Source organism: Rissa tridactyla, chromosome 1 (genome assembly GCF_028500815.1).
Source record: "Rissa tridactyla isolate bRisTri1 chromosome 1, bRisTri1.patW.cur.20221130, whole genome shotgun sequence".
NCBI classification, from domain to species: Eukaryota; Metazoa; Chordata; class Aves; order Charadriiformes; family Laridae; genus Rissa; species Rissa tridactyla.
The window spans coordinates 129962614-129984328 of NC_071466.1; the positions used below are offsets into that span (position 1 = coordinate 129962614).

A 21715-nucleotide genomic window follows, 5' to 3' on the forward strand; every position below is an offset into this window, starting at 1 on the left:
CAACCGTATGTAGATGGCAGTGCTCCACTGCCAGTCCGTTACAGCCTCCCAGATCAGAAGCAGCTAATGCAGAGGTGGCAAGCAGGACGGATTTGGGAGGAATGAGGTATCCCCAAAGAGCTGGAACAATTAAAGTGAACAAATTTCTTTGGCCCCTTGCAAACAAGCAGTGAAGCAAACAAGACCTCTTCTTTCTACCATGTTGTGGCTCATGACTGACACACGGGATTTTGGAGGAGAGGTTTTTAACCATCAGCAAGAGCGATGCAGTCACTAGGTCTAGACAGAACAGCTTGTTCCCAGTCTGTTAGATAAAACTCAGCTGAACCACCAGCACCAGAGGACCGTCACAGTGCCAAGGCCGTTCGGGAGCTGGGACCTCATGCTAATAGATAGATCGACACTGAGATATGCAGTCTTTCAAAGGCTGGAAAGCCCTCAAACTCACAACAAAGAGCACAACCAAGAGCAATATAGAGACAGTTTCTAGCAGAAATTCCTTGGACGTTGTCAGCCTTTTAAAGAAGCTATCTAAAACACAAGCAGAAATTTTCTGTTTTCTCAAAAGTCTTTTCTCCTGCTATGTATTTTTCAAGATCCCAAGCACGGTGAGATTTCTAGCCTCCCATGAGCCTTCCCTGTCGTCACGTTCCTGTTCAGAGTGAGCTGGCCTGCCCACGTCAGAAGATGAGATTCAAGAGCAAGCCACATCCCATTTGCTGACCCTTTTACTCCATCAAGGGTGTTGGCTGGGGAACGCCACTCTTGCAGGGCTTGGCCCCCCTTCCCTGCCAGAAGAAATTGCTGCTGGTGGGAGGGGAGCCAGGGCAGGGCTTGACCTCAGGGCTCCCCCAGGCTCCTCCGTGCTTGTTTTATCTTATGGTCTCTGTGTGTACAAAAATGTGACCTGTAGGTTGCTGGAAGACCTAGGTGAGATCAGCAGCTCCAAGATGCAGATATTTTGGCCTGGATTTTCCTTTGCAGAAATTAGCCTCAGGCCTGTGATGAGGCTCTCCTACGAGTTTCCTTCATAGTGAGCAGAGTAAAAGAGGCATCCTTAGGGGGAGATTTAGACCACAAATCCCTCTGAATGTGTGCAAGAAGGCACCCTGAGGGTCGTCTTTATTAACAGTAGTGGCAGCCAATAGAGATTAGCCCTTACAAACATCCACAATTTCTCTAAGCTTTTGGGTTAAGACCACTGAGGAAGGGAGCCACAGCAGCTGGCCTAATTGTTAGCAGTGGGGTACCGAGATTTAATTTGTTACTGCCTTTACCCACATGTGCAAATTCCACTATGAGCACTAGCCCAAAACTCCCTGGGGAAGCAGTTCCCTGCCTGAACCCAGTTCTTTACCAGACAGAGCAGTTTCCTACAAGTTGTTTGTCCTTTCTGCTTGCTTGCTTGTCAGGAGAAGAAACGATTTCTTCTAATAGACTAAAAGTACAAGTTTTCATGCAATCACATGATTCCAGTAGCTTGAGCTTTATGCAAAAAGCCAAAATTGCAAATCTTAATGCCACCAAAATACAGCCTTGGTTATAAGCTCATGAATAAAACTACCCTACAAAATTAGAAAAATAAGGTGTATCCCTCTCCTTCCCCAAAATATTAAGAAACCCCAATCCTTGAGAGCATGCTTTATAGCACTCCTCTTAGGAATGAAGCGTGCAATGCCATATTCATGGGTGGATTATGCATTGCCAAATGCAAAATACCAGGATTACCAGCATCACAAAGATGCCTGTATTTGGGTTTTCTGTAACACTCTTCACCAAGGTATCTGAGGTTTTAGAAAGAAGTTACTTACTGCATTCCACATTATACTAAATATATACATACAGTTCTGCTTTTCAGTCTATATGTTTGCCGGCTTAGCTGGAGTGGCTACCCAGTGGTTTATCCTAACCCACTATAATTAGCCCGTGGTTGTTGCTAACGGTATGCCATTTGTCTCCCCACACTCAGCACTGTTTGGTAAACAATTTCAGGGACAGAGTTGCTCTCCCCTGATCTCCCTAGGTGGTGTTCACTTATTTATTCTCCGCACCCCGCAGTTATCCCTCTCTCTTGAGGTTGAGAGGTACAGAAGTGGCAAAAAAAAAGAAAAAGGGCAAAAACCTTGCAGAAAGGGGGAGGCAGCTGTAGCAAAAGCCACGGGATGGCTGGGGAGGCAGGAGGGAAGGCTGGCGTGAGGCCAGGCCAGCTGCAAACCCAAGGGGCGCAGCGGACATCTGTCCCCCCACGGCCTGCATCCTCACCCCCCGTGCGGATGCACGGAGACGGGAGAGGAGGCGGCCATGAGGAATTCCCTTCTCCTCCGGGGAGAAGCTGGCTCCCGGCCACCACACGTGGAGGCCTTGGGCGGCAGGCGCGAGCCTCAAACCCAAATCTGGCCGAGGGAAGGAAGGTCGAACTGCGGACCGGGATGCAGCTGTTTGCAGCCCTCCCGGGAATGCAGGAGCAAAGCCAGGTGGCAGGAATTGGGGCTGGGGCCACTGGTGGCGGTGCCCACAGGGGGAGGTCGCTGACCCAGACGGTGAGGGGAACCCTGCTGGGAAAGGTGGCAGCCCCTCTGCCCATGGGCAACGTCTTTGGAGCACGCTGCGTCACAGATGCTCGGCCTCACCTCCGGCAGGGATGATCACCAAAAAAGTCCCCATCCCTAGGACAAACAGACGATGTGTGTCAAGCTGAACCTGTGCACGGGGACAGGGGCACAGCCGACACTGCAGCCACACTGCTAGGGATGTGGTGTGGGATTTCCTGAGCCCTCTCCCTTAACTGCGAGATGTGATCTTCCTGTTCAACATCACAAATGCAGTTAGGAGCCTCCTGTTCATGGGTGGGAGTGGTTCCTTCACAATGCTGGCATGAGGTGGTCACAGAAATGAGTCCTGGGACCCTGCTTCTTTGGCCATAACTTCTTCGTCCTCCCAGTGTGCTCCCTCCCTCACTCCCTCCCTAACTCCTCCCTCTCACACTCTCTGTCTTAATTCACTATTTCCATGCTATGAAGAAAGGAAATTCAAATGACGCAGGAATGTGAAAGAGTATTCTCAGAAGTTAGGAGCAGAGACAGCCAATTGGAATTACCTACAGCATCTAACCACTCCTTTTCAGCATCTTTGTTCTCTCTTTGAGCATCCTCAGCATCCATCCCATGCCAATTTTGAAAAGCTACAGCAGACTTAGTGACAGGCATGTTCTCACATCCTCCTGTCACCCATAGAGCACAGTGCCATAGTCAAGTGATAGATCGCTGGAGAAATTTAATTTTCCACTTCCATCTGAAAATGGGCCAGGCTGTGGCCTCAGCATCTGACCATGCCTCCAGATGAAACCCCAAATTGCAGCGTTTCTTCACTCCCAAGTCAACACTTTGCCTTCAACCCACACGCAATAGAGATGCTCATATGTGTACCTATGTCTGGATACATGTGAGGAAAGCACATGCATGTGTGAATTTGTACATGTACATATACATGCATGCGTACCTATGGCTCTGTGGCGGGGTGTGTGCACTCGTGAGTCTGTAGCTTTCACAATTGCAAGAGCTTGCACAAATGTCTCTGGCTATATAGAGGTGTTGGTACATTCTCATCTGAAGCATGCCAGCGCAGACGCAGACCTACTGGGGAGGTTAAGCATCTGCAGGCACCCCACTGGAAGTACCCACGGTGGCGCCTGGACTCCCCACCGCATGTTTTGTCATCCCCACTACACTCCTGTGCTCAGGCAAGGTCTCCGACCCTCTGCTCTGCACGCAAATTCATGCCAACTCATAGTCTGCCCTTAAAAACACACATCAAAAAAAAAGTGTAAACAAAACCCCCATCCCAACTGTGTCCTTCACAATACCAAGGAAATGCAGCAACTTCCCCATTTTTCATGTTATCCACAGTGTCTTACAGAGTAGCCAACACTTACACTTCTGTTTCCAAAAAAAATGCCAAGCTAAATAAAATGAAAATGGATCCAACCCAAACCACCGGATTTTCACCGTGCAACATAATTAAATGAAAACATTAAAATTCATTTACTCTCTTCTTTTAGTCAGTACATTCTTCTTATACTCAAACAGCAGCCCAGCAATCCCAATATTTATACTTATATCCTTCCAACTTGCCCATCCTCTTTAAAGTTCAAGTACCTCACACGAGTGAGTCATTCGTCCACTCTTTCGAGAGTTTAATAATAGAAATTCTTCAAAGCTTTGTGTTTTCGGCACAACGGCATTCCGATACGATCTAAGAATCACAGAGACACCCTCCAGTCCCATGGAGGACCGGGGAACAGGTTTGGCTAGAAAAAAAAGTTGTCCTCATGTGATGGGCACCCTACCAATCACACAGCACTTTTCTCGAGCAACCTGGGCTTTTTAAAGCCCAGCGGAGTTGGGAGAAAGGGGCTCTTTCGGCTTTGCAGGTGGGTCAGGATTTGCGCTGGGAAGCACCACGAGAAGGGAGAGGTGAGTGCCTTGCTTTGGTCATCGTCTTACCCTTAATGAGGCACGTGAGCAATAAGTGTCTGTTAGGAGAAAAGGAAGCTTTTATGTTTAATGTTTTTTATTTCAGTCCCTGGGCTGTGTTTAGTATGGGGGAGTCTGGTACCTGGATAAGGTTAACTGCAGAAGATTATTAAGTATTTCATTTTTCTTACCTCAGGCTGTATCTTCTCTATGGCTGTTCTAATTTGTTTCATATTTTTTCTCCTAAAGACTGGGGAGGAGGGAATGGGAAAATTAAATCTGTTGCAAATATATCTGAGTGTAAAAAAAAAAAGAAAAATTGTTGCAGAGAAAGATGAATCCTGTAATTCCCCCTCACTTGTGAAAATAGGAAAGGCAAAATAAAAAAATCCTCTTGTTTTGGCTGTGCTGAACTAATGAGGGAGAGAGGAAAAACCTACCTCCCAGCTCTATTTCTGAGGTAATTATGCCTGATGATGATTTACCAGCCACTCCACTCTTCACAGAGGCTTCATTTCATAGCAATCTCTCTCAAAAGGAAACTTAATTAGTCTCTGACCCCTGCTCGATGCTGAGATTTGTTTTTGCTTTATTTTTTCTCCCCTGGTAGCACAAAATAACTGGCTGGGTTTTCCTTTTCTGAGTGTGGTTGAGTCCTGGCGCACAAGCTGTTCTCTGTCAGAGGTGGCTGCATTTCAGGGCAGGTGGAGCGATGAAGAAAGTCCAGCAGGGCAGGAGGAGTGTGTGGTTTTGTGTGCACTGGAGGTGTTTGCTTTAAAATAAGTAAACGAATAATGAATTGACACTTGTTAAGCATTTGGGTTCTTACAGCAGAGTCACAGAATCATAGAATCATAGAATGGTTTAAGTTGGCAGGGACCTTGAAGATCATCTAGTTCCAACCCCCCTGCCATGGGCAGGGGCACCTTGCACCGGACCAGGTTGCTCAAAGCCCCATCCAGCCTGGCCTTGAATGCTTCCAGGGATGGGGCATCCACAGCTTCCCTGAGCAACCAGGTCCAGTGCCTCACCACCCTCAGGGTGAAAAATTTCTTCCTGATATCCAGTCCAAGCAATTCATCAATAGCATATTTAATCGCATCCTCTTAAAAGCCCTATAACTCTGAAGATCTCCCAGGCACTTAGAAACTACTTTCTTTTTAAGACCCTTAGGGGCTCAATTTTCCACTAAATCCAAATGAAAAGCAACTACAAAAAAAAGTACGTTTATTGCTGTCTGGCCCCTCAACTCTTGATGCATCAGAGCCTCAGCAGGTCAGGCTCTGGGCAGGTCTGTGGCTCATGGGGGCTTCCTGCGGCACCGGCTCTGGCACGGCACTTCTGGCAGCAGTTCCACCCCGCTGGCTTCCCTCCATCAGCACCCCGGCCCCAGCCCAGGCATCTCTCTCCTGCCTGTAGAGACATGCTCTCCAGCCGGGGCTGAGGGAGTGCGAGGGGCAGGAAGTGCCTGGGATTCTGTGCTGGAGGGGGTAGCGGCAAGGACCAGGTTTCTGCTGTTGAACGTCTGGGTTTGTTTAGTTGCGCTCGAGCGGCGTGGCACCCTTCGGCCAAGGCATGTGGAGCCCATGAGTAATAAAACAAATGCATCTCTTGTCTCTGCCTCCTTACACCAGGGGATGAGGAGGCAATGCCCTGCACAGGGACACTGAAGCAAAGTGGGTAGCAAGGGGTGAGGTGAAGCCCCTGTTAAACCCTGCCGCCACCCTGAGAGACCTCCAGGAGTAGGGTGTAGAAACAAATGATGCTCACAGGGGTGTTTTGGACATCCCTTGGTCACAGTGCTGTGACTCCACCATGACAACTGGCACAAAATGCGAGGCAATCAAAATGCGACCTGCTTCTGCATGGGGCAATGCCAAACCAATTCTTATCCCATTGGCTTTTTTGTCTAGAGGTGGAGCAGGGGGCATTCCTCTGTAATGCTACTGAAATCCTGTCCCAATCTATAGAAAGAGTGTGCGGAGGCTTCAGAAGATCAACCAGCCCAATGTGTGTGAGGGATGCACAAGAGAGACTGAATCCTGCTTAAATCCAGGACCTGCTGCGAGCAGAACTTACTTGGAAAGCCTGCATGGGGTTGCCACCTAAAATCCAAGGGCAGAAGTCAGCTTTTGCAGAAAGGAGCTTCCTTTTCGGCTCTCTCAGTTGTGGTGCAGGTCTTGCAGAGACACTGTGAGTGGAGGAAGGGAAGAGAGGTCAAGAAAGCTCCAAGGGCATGGAAATAACTGATATGTCTGCAACTTGTGGAGGAACAGGGGAAGGCAGGCCTAACATTGCTCTTGGGCTCTGCCAGGTTCACCTGAACCCCCATGGGTGTCAGGAGCATTTCATGAGAGTGAGGGTAGAGGGGAGAAGTTGCAGTCTGGCTTGTGACCAGAGTGTAAGGAAGAGGAATAAGGATGTGCTTCAGGAGGGATGTAGGTTTTTGCGGTACAATGGGAGCAACAGACACCTTTCCAAAGCTGCTTGGAGCATGGACCAAAGTCTGTGGTAGTGGTAACTGAATACGTGGGACCTAGACAAGTCACGGATAAACTGCAAGGTGCCTGGGATGTGCTGAGGAACACCAGGTCCATGCAAGCTCAGGGCTGAAATCCCAGGACCTGGCCACCTTCTTGTGTGGAGATTTTGGATAACGGTTGCAGCTGAAGCTCTGATTTCCTCAGGAGTTTCCCTGAAGCCCCAGGGAACTGTGTTTGGGTCGTAAAAATAACCTTAACCAGCCCACGAAGAAGGCTTCTCTACCTCCAAACTGATTTATGTCCGCAGCCAGGAGCTGCTGGCGCCTGTCTCTCTGGGGGGCTGGGAGGAGGACTGCCAACTGGTGTCACACCCCATGGGTGAGTCACACCTGCAGGCAGCTCGCCTCCGGCAAGCCAGCCAAAGTTTGCCTCATGCCTCTGTAGTCATGAACCTGCGCCAAGTGATGTGCAAGCTGCTCTTGCTTAACCTGGCTTACCCCTGAGGCGTGAGGAGCAGGCAGCAGGTGGAAAGCCCTGGATCTCACGTGGCTTCTCCTCTGGAGCATGCTGGATCGTTGAATCTCCAGCTGCTCAGCTGTTGTCATGGCCTTGGAGTACCTCCCCAGTCTCTCATCTGTGACGCTGATACTGGACCTTCTACAATGGAGAAGGGGACAGACAAGGGGTTGCCACTTGTGGCACAGGGGAATGACACCAAGAAATGGACTCCTTCAGTGACAATCACTTGGAGGCAGAGGGAGAATTCATACTAATATGGCAACATCATTACAGTGTTTATTTTTAGGTCTACAGTAAAGGCTGTTCCTTCCCTTTTCCTCATCTCTCCCAGTCTCTCTGCTTCCCCCCACCCTGCAATCCCATTGGACTTAGGTAAGGTACTGGAGAGCCTTAGGTTGCCTAGAAGCTTGCCACGCCCCAGCTGATATCTGTGTGGTGGTGACTGTGTCCAGCTTTCCTCCCAGCTACAGTAGCCTAGGAGATGGGCTTGCCCCAGGAGAAGAGGCTTGCTTTCTCTGGATGGCATGCCTGCAGTAATACCTGCCCAAGGAGAGGCACGAGTGAGCCAGGGTCCTGCCTGCCAGGGAGGAGGAGGAGAAAGCCAGCTTGTGGGAAGGCAAGTGCATGGGCCGGGTGGCAGCCCACCTACAAGGTGTGAGTGCTGTCATTACACTGCAAGGGCACCTGTAGGAGAGAAAGGGAGGGCAAAAGATGTTCCTGCAATGTTAAGGTAAGGGCTGTGACTTTGTTAATCTCACTTGGTGTGAACTGTTGAGCTAGCCACATGGAACACTCAACCCTGCTATCCAAATGGCAGCTGGAGCAGACCTGCTTTTCCATCTAGTAGTCAGAGTTCACATGCCTGCATTCGAGCAGGGAAGGTTTCCTTGCTTTTTGGACTGCCCCCTGACTTGTAATGTCTCTTAGACAGCAATAACTAAAAACTTTTCAAAAATCTCTGGAGTTTGCAGCACAAAGATCCATGAGCCAGGCAGTGGTCTCTCCAGCTTTCAGATGAGTAGAGGACCAGTGTCCGCCTCAGGTTTGGCAGACTCTGCAGTGTTGTACTGCAGACCACATGTGGCCAAACATTGCCCAAACCCAGATTTCACCTGCAAGGCAGTCTGATGTGGCCCCCTGGACATGCTGGCTGGTCAACAAATTTGGCAAGGGACAGAGCTTCAGGCTGACCTCCTGAGCCTGATATTTTCAAATACAGAGCCGTACAGCTTCAGGTGTATTGGGCTGGCCTCCAAACACCTGGCTGGGAATAAAAATGTCTTCTCGCTTTGGAAATAATGGCCATCCTCACTCACACTATCATGGGGAAATACTTATGTGCTCTGCTGCTGGTATAATGGTGAGAGCACTGGAGATGTCTCCATGCCTAACCCTCAAACCACTGCAGAAAGGGTGTTAGGAAATTCTGGTTTACCCACTGTCACTGTTGGAAGTCCTGCCTGGTAGGCAGCTAAAAGGGCAGCTGCTGAGGAGGCTGAAGGTGGCATTGTTAGAGAGGTCCCATGATGCTGTGTTCCTCAAGAAACTCCTCTTCATTGACAGCTGTCTGTTCTTATTTTCCAACAGCTTCTTTGAAGAATCCCGGAGTCAGTAACCCCAGCAAGAGAAGGCACTAGTGCAGGTACTGTGGCAGAAGAGGGCTGTTCAAGGTGCTTTTCCTGTTGTCTATTCAAGTTGGGCCCTCTTCAGCCTTTCTTTCACAGCTTATATTTTCTTAACCACCCAGCAAACGCAGCTGTCTCAGGGTTGGTTTTTTTTCCCCTCCCCCTCTCCATGCACACCTGCGCTCTGTCCCTTTGAAAGAAGGACTTGGTTGGGGCTGGTATCTGGGCTTATTTCTCAAAAAAGTCTCACACCTCTGACTAGTGCCTTTATGCTACTCTCTCTGGAAGAGGATGAATTCGATGCGGGTCGCCTGGCCCCAGCCTGCAGGATATAGCGCTCTCAGGAATTTGGTGGGAATGCTACTTGGCCCGGCTCCCGTGCGCCAGCTGCAGCCTGAGCTGCTCCCTCCCTCCCTCGCACCTGACCGGGAATGGGGGGCCCAGCTCCAGTTCCCGGCATAGGTGGGAGATGGGGCTACCCTTAGCAAGGTGCTGCCAAGCCGCGCACCGTAGGTATGTGTGTGGGATACAGCTGAAGTGCCATGGTTACCAGTTCAGTCCCATGGTAGTGCTGGCCAAAATGAAACAACCAGCAGGGTGGATAGCATACCCTGGGGTAATCCTGGCTCCTTTGGAAAAGGAGTGAGGCGAGGGCCCTGAACTTGTCCCCTGTCCATCTGGGTATAGATGGTGTTTCTAGCCAGGTAGAAGTGCAACACCGTGAGTGAGGTTTTCATGGGTTGAGATGATGAAAACCCTACCCAAAAGGGAGCAGAAGACACTGGCTGCCCCCAGAGTGGTCCCAATCTTCTTTAGCTCAAGTATTAGGGAGAGTTTGAGTTACCAGGTTCACATGGGGAAGTTTCTCCTTTGAAACTACTATGAAGCAAGGGGTGAGAGCTGTACAGACATGCTGGCAGGTTCTGTCTATCCTTCTCCTCAGGGATAATTTCTATTTCTGAGTGAAGCCTGTTGTACTGGTCTAACTGAAGACTCTTTGGTTTTTCCCAGGTTGCATGAAGAATTAAAGATGGCAAAAAGTGATGATGGCATACGCATCTTACAGGGTCTATTAGTCTTTGGGAATGTAGTCATTGGGGTAAGTGAACTGGGACCAATGTGGGTGGAGGCTTCCTTCCAGTATGACATTTCTTAAAGCAGCAGTTCCCAGCCATGAAATCTCCCTTCACATGTGAATTCCACACATAAATCGACCAGTAAAGTGTGAGAGAAGAAGAAAAGGAGAGCTGTGTTAGATGATCAGTTGGGTGGGGAGGGGACAGCAAGGGACAGCAGGGGCTGATCCACAAGACCAACATGAGTTCTAAGGGAAGAGCCTTTGCTGTTGACCAACGTCTTTGCAGCCACCTCCCTCCATATCGTGAGGGGAAAGGTTCTGTTAATTCTTTCTTAACATCCTCAAGCCCTAGGCCTGACCTCTCAGGTCTAGGCAGGGTGAGTTTTGCCTGCAATTCTTCTGTGAAGGCACAACACAAGGGATTGTAGAGTTGGGCAGAGGAGCAGTTGAGTAGCTCCTGTTTGGCAGGAAGTTAAATGAAAGGAAAGCAGTCTCCATCTTTTTCTGTCTCTGCTATTTCTTTGGGGAAGCTTGATCTAATGGATTTCCCGAACTTGCACTTCTCAGATGTGCGGCATTGCCCTGACAGCAGAGTGCATCTTCTTTGTGTCTGATCCCCATGGTCTCTACCCTCTATTGGAAGCCACAGAAAATGATGACATCTATGCTGCTGCCTGGATTGGCATCTTTGTTGGCTTTGCACTCTTTGCTCTGTCTATCCTCGGTATCGTTGCAGTCATTAAGTCCAACAGGACCTTGCTGCTGGTGGTAAGTGTAGCAAAGTTTGCCTACCTATTGCTGCCAATCTGAAAAAGCGTCGCTCTAGTTTCCCTGCTCACCTTGGTAATCCGCCACTAAGCAAAGGCAGCTTTTGTTAGTCATAAGGAGACAAAGGTTCTTCTTGATGATGGCTGTGGTGTCCCACAAGGTGACTCCTGCGAGGACACGTGCAGGAGAAGCTCCTGGACCAGGTTGAGGGAATTAATAGTGAGAGCCACAATGGAGGTTTAAGCTGACAGGCTTGACCCTGACTTTGCCCTGAAGCAATGCAGAAGCACTTGTGCAATCAGATGTAGCTGGGATGTGGTTTAGATCCTTGTTTCTCCCCACCCCTTACTGCCTTTCAGCTGTCATGCACCATTCAGTTTAGGAGCTGATAAGTAATGACTTCTGTACAAGGCATTAGTACGTATTAGTATACCAAATATGGGTGCAACTGAGAACATTAGACATCAGCAGGCAGGCAGAAATTACAGGGGTGGGGACAGAGAGCTTTGGATAAGCCAAGGACAATGTTAACATGTGAACAAATCTCTGTACCATTTCTTACTTAGTCCTTTAGGTTGTCAGTGGCGAAATTAAATCAGTGCTTGCATTAACAAACAGTAGAGCTGAAACTCTGGAATTGGAACTCTCTTGGATTAATGTGGGATGGCAGGGTGTCTATTTTAAACAAGAAACACATAGAGATCTTAACTCTTGTGCCAGGGAATTTGCCAGCAAACAGCTGAGGGAAGAAAATTCCCTTAACTCTGAATTTTGGTGTCTTGGCTGAAACCCAAGACTGTGGTATAAGAGATAAGAGACGGTACAAGGAGCAGAAGCTGGAGTAAGAAAGAAAGAAATGTCTTGAATCTGAGAAGAACATTAAAAAGTGTGGGAGAAGAGATAGAGACACAAGAACTCCAAAGGGAATATGGGAAAGGCTAAAGGGATTGTGCTGAGAAGGGAAGAGAAACAGTGAAATAGACTATGAGACGTGGTGCTCAGGATCTGTTTTCATGAAGGATCTTTGCTGACAAAATAGGAATGCTGAGGAGATTTGATGATGCAAAATCAGGAGGACCTGAAAAACACCCTAAATTGCACCTTCTGTTTCTCCAAAGCTCTACCACTAGGAGTGAAAAGCTTCTTGCTGAAAAGCTTATAGCTGGCAAGTGGAAGTGGAAGGACACATGGCATAGGCATCAGTTGCAAATGAAATGCAACAAAGAAAAGGGCAAATGTTATTTTACGACCTATCAGGCAAAGTATTTTCCATAGAGGCAGGGTGGTATTAACGCCATGAGGTTCTGAAGAAAACTCATCTGTGAGATGGAGAACAATTCCAGTCATACAGCTTCAAGAAAGCAGATTGCAAACTGGAACAGGCACAGGGAAGGGCTGCGTGAATGTTCGGAGGCATGGAGAGGACTGGGGAGACTAGGATGGCCTGCCCTCCTTTGCCTTGAGCAGGGTTTCAGGCTTAATCTTGAAAAAAATGGTTTCTCCAAGAGCTAACTCTGCTGCCTGTCTCCCACAGTATATTATTCTGATGCTGATCACTTATGCATTTGAAATGGCTTCTTGCATCACGGCAGCGACTCAGCGAGACTTTGTGAGTATTTTTTCCTCATGTATTCTTGCAACCGTGCTGGGAAACATTGCAGTTCTAGGGCACGCAGTGGTCCTGTTCAGTGTAGTAAATGGCCTGTGTGGTGGTACAGGGTAAACTCAAAGGACCACCGCTGAGTTAGAACAAGACCCCACAAGGAAAGTCTCCAGTGTCACTATTCTAACCAAGGAAATAACTTTGTTCTTTTTAACATAGTTTTGTTATTTTTAACATTTTAAAATGTTCACAACCTTGTAGTTAAGGAAATAAGAGCGTGGGTTAGCTGAATCATCAATACAGTGTTTAGTCTTTCAGCTACAGACTGATTAATCTATCATACATGCAGAAGACAAATCTTCAGCATTGCCCCAGGCAGTGTTACTGTGAGGGAAAGATTACTTGGGTTATGGGAGTTATTAGGAGGGAGAGAAATGGCTTGTGGTGCTTTAATTCCAAGCAACATATCAAATGTAACCCATAGTTTCTGTATCTCCTGTGATCTGAGATCTGGAAGAGCCTGCTTAAGAGTCTTGCTCAAGATCTACATCTTTGTTGCTTCTGCTCCTCAAATCTTGCTCTTTTTTCTCCTGTGTGTAAAACTGGGGGAGAAGCAGCATTCCTGTTCTCCATCAGGACACTGAAATAAGCAAACAAACCCACCCCAAATAACCCTATATTTGCTTTACACGGCCACTTATTTACATAGTTCCTGCATTTGTCTCTGGTTGTTTTTTTTTTTCTTTAGCTCACTCCAAATCTCTTCCTGAAGCAAATGCTGGAGAGGTATAACAAGTCAGAGGCAGACAATAACAATGACAAATGGATGACTGAAGGGGTCACAAAGACATGGGATAAACTCATGCTTCAGGTAATAATAACACTGGAACCCCTCACTAATTACTAAATGCTCTGTAGCCCTGGAATTTCAAGTCCTCCTTGGGGCCGCTCAGTAATAAAGAGGACGGCATCTGCCTTGGACCTTAGAGAAAGTCCTGCCACACTCCCTGTTTTGCTTGTTCATCAGATAGCAGACTGTCAAAAGCAGGCACTTCAAAAACCTCTCCCATAAATCTGTGGTTAATGCCTAACCAGCCAAGTGCAGGGTCTGGCCGTGTGCAGGGCTGTGACCTGGGCCCATAAAAACCGTTCTCTTCTCTTGCCTTGCAGAACCAGTGCTGTGGGGTGCACGGCGCCTCCGACTGGCAGGACTACACGTCTGCCTTCCGCAGGACACACAGTGACGCTGACTACCCTTGGCCACGCAATTGCTGTATCATGAATGCCCAAGGGTCTCCCATCAACCTTGACGGCTGCAAGCTTGGAGTCCCTGGCTACTATAACAGCAACGTAAGATCCTCTCTGCTTTTTCCACTTAGCATATGTTGGTCAAAAGCGCCTTGCTGGAAGGGAAGGAAACAGTGAATAGCCTTCCTCCTCCACTGTGAGCTACAGGTGCTCAAATGCTTTCTGGAGGAGAAGCAATTCCTGTAAGGTCCTGGCCATGTTGCTGAAGAGAGGACAGGTTGTAGTAAAGGCTTTTGTGATGGAGCGAGAACTATTAAGAACACTCTCCCAATGCCACCAGTAAGAAGAGACATCTCCAACACGTAGATGGACAGTAGCTAAATCAAACTTACTTCAAAGATGTGTGCATACAATATGAATGAGCAAGTCAGAAGTTCTCCTCCTCAAGGTAGAACTTTTCAGTAGACCAGCTTGTCCTATTCAGACAGATTGCTGGGTCTTGAACAAGCAACTTCTGCACTAGCAAGCACTTCTAGAAGGTATTCCAATTTGCCTGCAGCTTCTTGATTCTGGATGTCAACTCTGTGTTGGCTGTGTCTGGTTGTATAAGTATACTTGGCAAGTGGGTGACACATGAAGTTGTCCTTGAAATGTCTAAGATGGGTCTACTTTGTATTTGGAGCTAGAAATAGGTAGGCTATCTGCAAGCTGTCAATAAGCTTTTATTCCTGAGACCCTGTGAGCTACCCAAATTGCAATAGGCAAGGAGCATGCTACCTCAGTCTCTCTCAGAGTTGGATAAGCTTGTCGCCTTGAGGTACAAGCTCAAAGCTGGTTTTGATTCGTTCACGATTGTCTTACAGGGTTGTTATGACGCTATTTCTGGGCCAATGAACACACATGCCTGGGGTGTTGCCTGGTTTGGTTTTGCCATCCTCTGCTGGACTGTGAGTACTTAATATCTGCTTTTATTTCCTCTTCTCTTTTCTTGCTATTCCACACCCATTTGGGTGGAGGAGGATGACAGGACTGACGCATTTAAAATGTCTCTAGATTATAGTTATTCATTCATCACCAATCTGCCTGTAGCTTGTTCCACTAACAGGGCTATATTTACAAGTTCCCCCCAATTCTGACTTCCACAGGTGAGGAGCTAGATGGCCTTCCAGCCTGCTGTGGCCTGCTGCCATCTCAGCAATACAACACAGCAAACACAGCTCACAGATAACCTGTTTGTGAAGAGTATTGAATCATTGAAACAGTAATCATGACAGATAATTCAGTTTCTAGTTGGAAGACTTTTTATGAGTGCTTTAGGTATTTAGGGTTCAGCAGCTTCGTGATAGATAATCCCCAGAGAGCTGAGTGATCCAGTCAAATAGTTATGGCTGCACATATCTTCTTTCTTCACTGTGAAGCTTCTGTGCAGATAAAAAGCTTTAAGCTTCCTCTGCCTGAACGGACTTTGCTTGTCAAGAATTTCTGTCGCCCTCTTCTAGCAGTAGGACTAAATGGGGCTGGGGTAGAGGTGGGGAGCAGGAAACGGGGAGCAAAGAATCTTAGTAGTCTTGTCTTTTCAGTTCTTCGTCCTCCTTGGTACCATGTTCTACTGGAGCAGAGTTGAATACTGAAGGCCTGGTGTCCTCAGCGCTGTCCTGAAGCACCATGTGAAACTGCATTTGTTCATCCCCTGCTCCATTCTCCTCGTGCCATGGAGGATTTGAAGTTTTCCCACTACCTCTCCCATATATACTTTTGCCCCTCCAAAAACTTGACACACAGAGCTGATGACTCCAGGAAAGAATCTTCTTGTCCCTTCTTTGCCCCTTGTTCTGCAGCCTTAATGCCTCCTGGCTGAGGCACAATCGTTCTTTCCCTGTGCAAGAAGACTTTGGAGCATAAGATACGAAGTGATCTGATCTGTTCTGTGATGACATCAGAAAGGAAAATGTCCATATACACTTGCTCCAAAACAATCTCTCTCTAAAACTAAGTTGAATGTAAATCATAATGCGCAAGGCACCGGCAAGGGCTATGTGTGCAAAACTGTAACCTCCTGTGACCAATAAAGACGGATGCTGCAAGGGAGAAGACTGCAGACCTCTCTAATATATTTTATCGTTCAACTTCTGTTCCTCATCTCTGTCACCCCGTGCCTTAGAATAAGGCAGACTCTCTGAGAGTTTAAGTGTGTCAGCAGTAAAGGCACGTCACAGATAAAAAGTCTGTTGCTAGTCAAGCCCAATAAAAGGCTAGCTCACTCCTCAGCAATATGCTGCCTGTATTCAAGCCTACCTCCTGTCACTGAGGAAACTACTGCATGCGCTCCTACCTTCAGAAGTGGCAGTCCAGAAAAAGCTCCTCTTGCTAACAAGCGACTCCTTCAAAAAGCTGTTATGTACTTCACACAAGATTTCACACAACTATGGGCTAGAATGTGGGCAGAATACAAGGGGTCCCGTGCTGTAGTTGGCTTTGCAAAAGTGGCTGTCTCACACCCCTAGACGACTATGCTTCTTGCTTCAGCTACGTCCAGGTGTATGGTCACGTCCCCTGTATGCTTCCCTTCCACGTCCCCCGATCAGGTAGGACAAATGCAAATAATGGTAATGAGTAACTCTTGTGAAAAACGCAAGCAGGGAGCTAACTGAACCAAATCCAGTCCTTGCATCAGCAGTCATGGTTTTCACTCAGTTCAACAGAGGCTGTTTACTTTGGCCCAGACTGATCTGCTGTCTTTCCTAGTGAACACTTCAGCAGTTACATGTGGCGTGTGAAATATACTCCTGTATAGAGCGTTTTAAGGTGAAGCCTTTTCCTAAGGTGTATTGGATCAGGACCCAACGCTTGCCAGCTGCCTTGATTCTTGGTTTTTGTGTATTCACCAAAATACTAATTAAAAAGAAGTGGAAGTGATTTACTTTTTTTTTTCCTTGTTCAAGATTGTGTGTTTGGGAAGGGGAAATGATAAAGGTCTGCACTGGGGACATGTGGGGCAGTGCAAAGGCAGTTTTGAAAGTCCTGTAACCCTGTCCTGAAGATCAGCGTGCAAAGCACTGTGGTGCACGGTGCTACAGAAACTCTGTAGCTGAATAGTCCATCGCTAGGCTAGTGGGGGAGAGAAGGAGGCAGATATGAGGGTGAACAGCTTGAAGGAGAAACAGGTCCCTGCAACATAGAGGGTTTTTTCTGTACGAATGTGCCTTCAGAAAGGAAAATGCCCATGGATCAGCCATTCCACTGGTTCAGTGGGATGGTGCCTGTCTTGGAGATCCTAAACTCTCAGCATTTTCCATTAGGAAATTAGTCTCGAGCACTTTTTTGTGAGACTTGAGTATATGAATAGACCATGGGGACTCTGTATGGAAGTGGCCTGGCTTTGGTTTTTTCATCATTTGTGTGTGCACACGTATGTTGCTGAAAGCTACAATAATACCTAAATCTAAAGAAATCTAAAGAGAGTTGGTGTCTGCCTAAGTTAGGCAGCAAGAGCAAAGCCTCGGTCCTGTGCTACTCAGCATGAGCTGCAAACGCCTGCCAACTGCAAGAGCAGAGAGGAGAGAAATGGGGGAGGCGGGACAGTGCAAGCACACAGCCTCCGTCCTTGCTTGGCCAAACCCCTCCAATACCTCCTCAGTCACAGCAGCCTTCATGGATAGCTGCACACCTGCGTAAAAGTCTCTTGCTCAAGTTATTTCTGAAACTCAAGTAGCTCTGCGAATGGGTGAAATGACTGGCTATGGGACTTTCTAGAGACTAGCAAGGCCTTCTGCATCTGGTCTCCAGATGTCACTGGAGATACGGCCTGTAGAAAACTTTAGGACCACAGAAGCAGGTGATTTCAAATATTATTTTCCTCCTCTGGTCTTTTGCTTCAGACCCACAGGTGTCTTCTTTCCTGCTACATCTAAATGTGGTGTGATTATAGCACTGCACTCAATATAGAGAAAATACTGCAGGATTTTGCAGGAGAAGAGGAACTGAGACTATGACTATTGCAGTATTAACTGCTGCAACCAGTTGCAAATGATACCATTTACCTATTGCATAAGTGACATTATAAACCATTTCATAGAATCATAGAATCATTTGAGTTCTTCTAATTTGCCTTCTGCTTCCTGAGCCTTTCCCCTCACGTGGAACATTATCATTTATGTTTTGCAAAAATAAAAGCCATGATGAACAAATGATCTAGGCAATGGTAGATCTATGCAGAAGTGCCAAGCATGGCAAAATGCAAACCAGAAAAACCCAGCTTTATCTGCCTGAATTATGGAGGAAGAAGAAGACTGGACTGATGGCAGAATGATGTTGAGCAGGCTCGTGAAAAATCCTGCACAGCTTTTTCTGGTTTTTCAGCTTCTGGAGGTTGATTCCAATCTCTGCGAGTTCCCTACCTGGGATGCCAGGGGAGGGTGAGGAAGGGATGGAGTCCGTGACAGGAATGGTGGTGAACAGGTTCATGTGTTGGCTGAGGCTCGTAAAGAAATCCCAGTCATTCTCAGCTGTTTGGATTGCTGCTTGAAGGTATGGATGTATGTGGTCTTCAGAGCAGGCAATATCCACAGATGCATGAAAACTGCTGGACTATGACAGGATGAAAAAAAAATTCTCTAGGTGGAAGCTGTGTGGTTTGTTTTCAGATTTGCTCTGTGTATTTCTTCTCTGTAGGTGTGAATAATCACAGTTCTCTCCTGGCAAAAAATAAGGCATGTTTCAATTCTCCCACGGAGTTACCAACTGTATTTTTAGATTATTAATTTATCGTAATATTCCTACCTCTGAGAAATCAGAGTGCTGCTGAGAAACATACTCTGTTCATACTTACAGAGCAGCGTGGCCTCCAAACCAACAAGAATACCAAACCCTCAGCTGCTCCTTTCCCGTACACACACAGACATAGCCTGATGTCTTTCACGTTGTTGAGTGTTTGTGGCTGGCAGTACCGAAGGTCTCTGTTCCTTCAGGCAGTGGGGCAACGTGGGGCTGCCTTTGTGTATTTTGTGCCTTGCCCCCATTTTTCCAACAGGCTTTCCTACCCCTTCCTCCTTTCCCCTCACTTCTTCTTCTTCTGCATGAGATCTCTTTGCACAGGCTCTCTCAGTCTCTATTTCTCCTTACCTTGCTGTTTCATCTGCGACATGCAATGCCCACTATGTGCCGTGCTTGCACCTGGCTACCCGCCTCACTGCGAAAACCAGCATCCAGGCTGTCGGTGGCGTTTCCTGTCCTCTGACTCAGATGATTTATTCTTCATCCTGCTCGCTGCCCTGGCATCTTATTTTTTCACATTCCTTATGGCAGGGACTTGTGCCAAGCAAACGTTTATTGGGACAAAGTATCACCTAAAACTAGCTCATAAATGAAGCCTCCTTCTCCCACCCCTTGGCAGCCCTGCCCTCTTTGGCAACTGGGGAAAGCCTCTGCAACGTGTGGTATGCAGGGAACCTCCTGCAAGGACTCTCCCTGTAATCTCAGGCATCTGTCTTTGGGAGACCCGGCTGCGTGAGGAGTTGAGGATGACTGCTAAGGGTTTATCCTCAACAGCAAAAAAAAGGTGAGGGTTTTTCTGACTGTGTTAGCTGGCACGCGAGGTGAAATTCCAGCATAGGCAAGGTCATCTGCAGTTCTTGCATGTTCACTAGTTGAGATAAACTCTGCAAGAGAGCTAAGTGATGAGCAGTGACCCAGGGCTGTTACTGACTGTGAGTGAACGCAGGACTGAAAACCTTCCCTCTCTCTATTTTTCCCAATGCAACGCTCACCTTTAGCAGGGTACTGTGGCTAGCACGGAGGCTGGGAAGGTAAAGCCAAGCCACTTCAAATAATCCCTGCAAATAACCAGCCTAGTCTTTTTACATCTCTCTTCTGCCTCCACTCCCTGACCCTTGGTATTTAAAGAAATTATCTCACAATACAAAAAAAAAAAAAAAGGTGAGTAAAGCAGGTTGTGAGCACCTATTTTTTCTGATCTAAGCTTCTTCCTGACTCTTATGAAGGAGGAGGGAAAGAAGAAGTTACCTGATATTTTTCAGACTGGTTCTACTCTATCTTATGGCTGGGTTTGGGGTTTGTTGTTTTTTTTTTCCTTTTCAGGTTTACTTATCTGGAAACTTTCCCTGTTTAATAACCATCATGTGTGTTATTCTCCTTTCTCCAGCTCTGGTCATTCCCATGTTCCTGTTCCTTGTGGTTCATTCTTAAGCAGCCACTAAGTTTTCTTTGAAGTCATTTCCTCTCACTGAATTCAAGTATTTCCTGGTCTTTGCAGATAAGGGATTTAAATGACAGAGCTATATGTGTTCCCTGCAGCAGATGTGCTACGGAAGAAAACAGGTCCAATTTTAAGGTGTATCTGGACCTAAAGGGCATTGCATAATCCCTATGGATTTTCTAGGTCTGCAAAAAGTAGTTCATCTCACACTGAAGTTTGCAAATCAGACATGAGAAAATAGCTATCCTTTTTTATTATGGAGTGAACAAAACATTCTTGTTTTAAAACTCATGCTCTAGATAACTTTCGGGGGCACTGGGACTTGGCCATGTCTCAGCTCTGCAGCTCCCATTCATTTCTAATTCTTAACTCTGAAACTGTTCATCCCCTGCCCTTGTGGTGAGACGTATTCTTTGAAAAGTTCATCCGGCTCAGACAGAAAACGAACTCAGAGATCTCACTGCCTTTCTCTATCTTGGACATTATGAGCCTGTTCTTTTTGCTGTTGTTGACACCTTGTGCCAGCTTGGCCTAAGTCTCCTTCACTGGGCTAAATCTCCTTCCCTGCACTGCCTGCCTTCCCTTTGCTGCCAGTTGACTGTTAGCTCCATCCAGTGGGATACCAGGTAGACGTCCTGTTGCCCGTAGCTGTTGGACTCCTGTGTTGCAAGGAGGATGCAGGAGACACCGGTATCAAATGCTCTTTGGCGCTGGGTTAGATTGTTTCCTGGTTGACAGCCAGTTTGGGAACTTGCTTAATCCTGGCTTTGGCTTAGCTGAAAGTATCCAAGATGTTATAGCTGTTGCTTCCAATACAACCTACACAGATGATTGTCCTGAGTCAGACTTTCAAACTCGTGGTGATGGGAAAGCAGGCAAAAGGACTTGGCTGAAATTGTGTTCATGCATTTCCACGTGTTTAAGCACCCTGATTTAGGGCAGAGCGCCGAATGGAGCATGAGCGGGTCTGCAGTGTGCCTTTTGCTTGATTTTCATAACCGTGGGAATGCTGAGGGGCAGTCTGAGATTCTCCTCTAGTCTTATGGCCAAGTCATTGCTAGACTCTGCGGCACAAAGAATACAAAAACACTGTTTCTTTCAGTACTAATAATTGGCTATGGCCAACAACAACTCCAGAGTTCAACGGACATGGTTTTCTCTCTCACTTTGTGTGCCAGTTGCCATGGTAAGCAGGAAGCACAACCCAGGCATTTTCCTAAAGGGAAATTGAAGTCATGAAGGAGGTAGGAAAGGGAGTCAAGCCCTGAGTTCAGCTGCTGAGTAGGAAAAAAAAAGCGTTCCATTCAACCTAATGGTTCATCTGTTTTTCAGGGAGAAAAAACAGCAGGCTGAACTTCAGGTATGTCCACTGAAGCTAAAACCATGAGAAACCCTCTCTTTTTTTTTCCTTTTTTTGTTCCAGGGTAGAATAATGGACAAATACTAATAATACTCACTTCCACGCTACAGCTCAGAGATTGGATCAACGAGGGCACTGCAAGAATCCAGAGAACCAGGGGACTTAATTCATAATTTTTTTAAGTTCTTGCTTGTTCTTTACAGACCAACAGAAGTGCATACACAATGCACCAGAGGCTTCATAGTAACTCCTCTTGTTCCAGCTTGGCTTCCCCTCTACAAGCACCGGGATCCCAAAGTATTTTTGTACTCTACTCTGCATTGCTCTGCATTATCACAGGCAAGG

General features: G+C 47.1%; 1 protein-coding gene across 2 annotated transcripts; it reads left to right on the plus strand.

The window, feature by feature from the left end:
• Positions 1 to 4429: 4429 nt before the first annotated feature.
• On the plus strand, positions 4430 to 16209 carry UPK1B (uroplakin 1B). Of its 2 annotated transcripts, none has more exons than XM_054216050.1 (9): positions 4430 to 4472; positions 9062 to 9116; positions 10111 to 10198; positions 10745 to 10945; positions 12480 to 12554; positions 13297 to 13419; positions 13719 to 13898; positions 14660 to 14743; positions 15377 to 16209. In XM_054216050.1, exons 3-9 carry the CDS (start codon positions 10130 to 10132, stop codon positions 15425 to 15427), a joined length of 783 nt encoding a protein of 260 aa, XP_054072025.1. In that variant the 5' UTR covers positions 4430 to 4472; positions 9062 to 9116; positions 10111 to 10129; the 3' UTR covers positions 15428 to 16209. The 2 variants fall into 2 exon arrangements, with proteins under 2 accessions (XP_054072025.1, XP_054072014.1); XM_054216039.1 differs by having other exon boundaries at positions 4433 to 4472; positions 9062 to 9144.
• The last annotated feature ends 5506 nt before the right edge of the window (positions 16210 to 21715 follow it).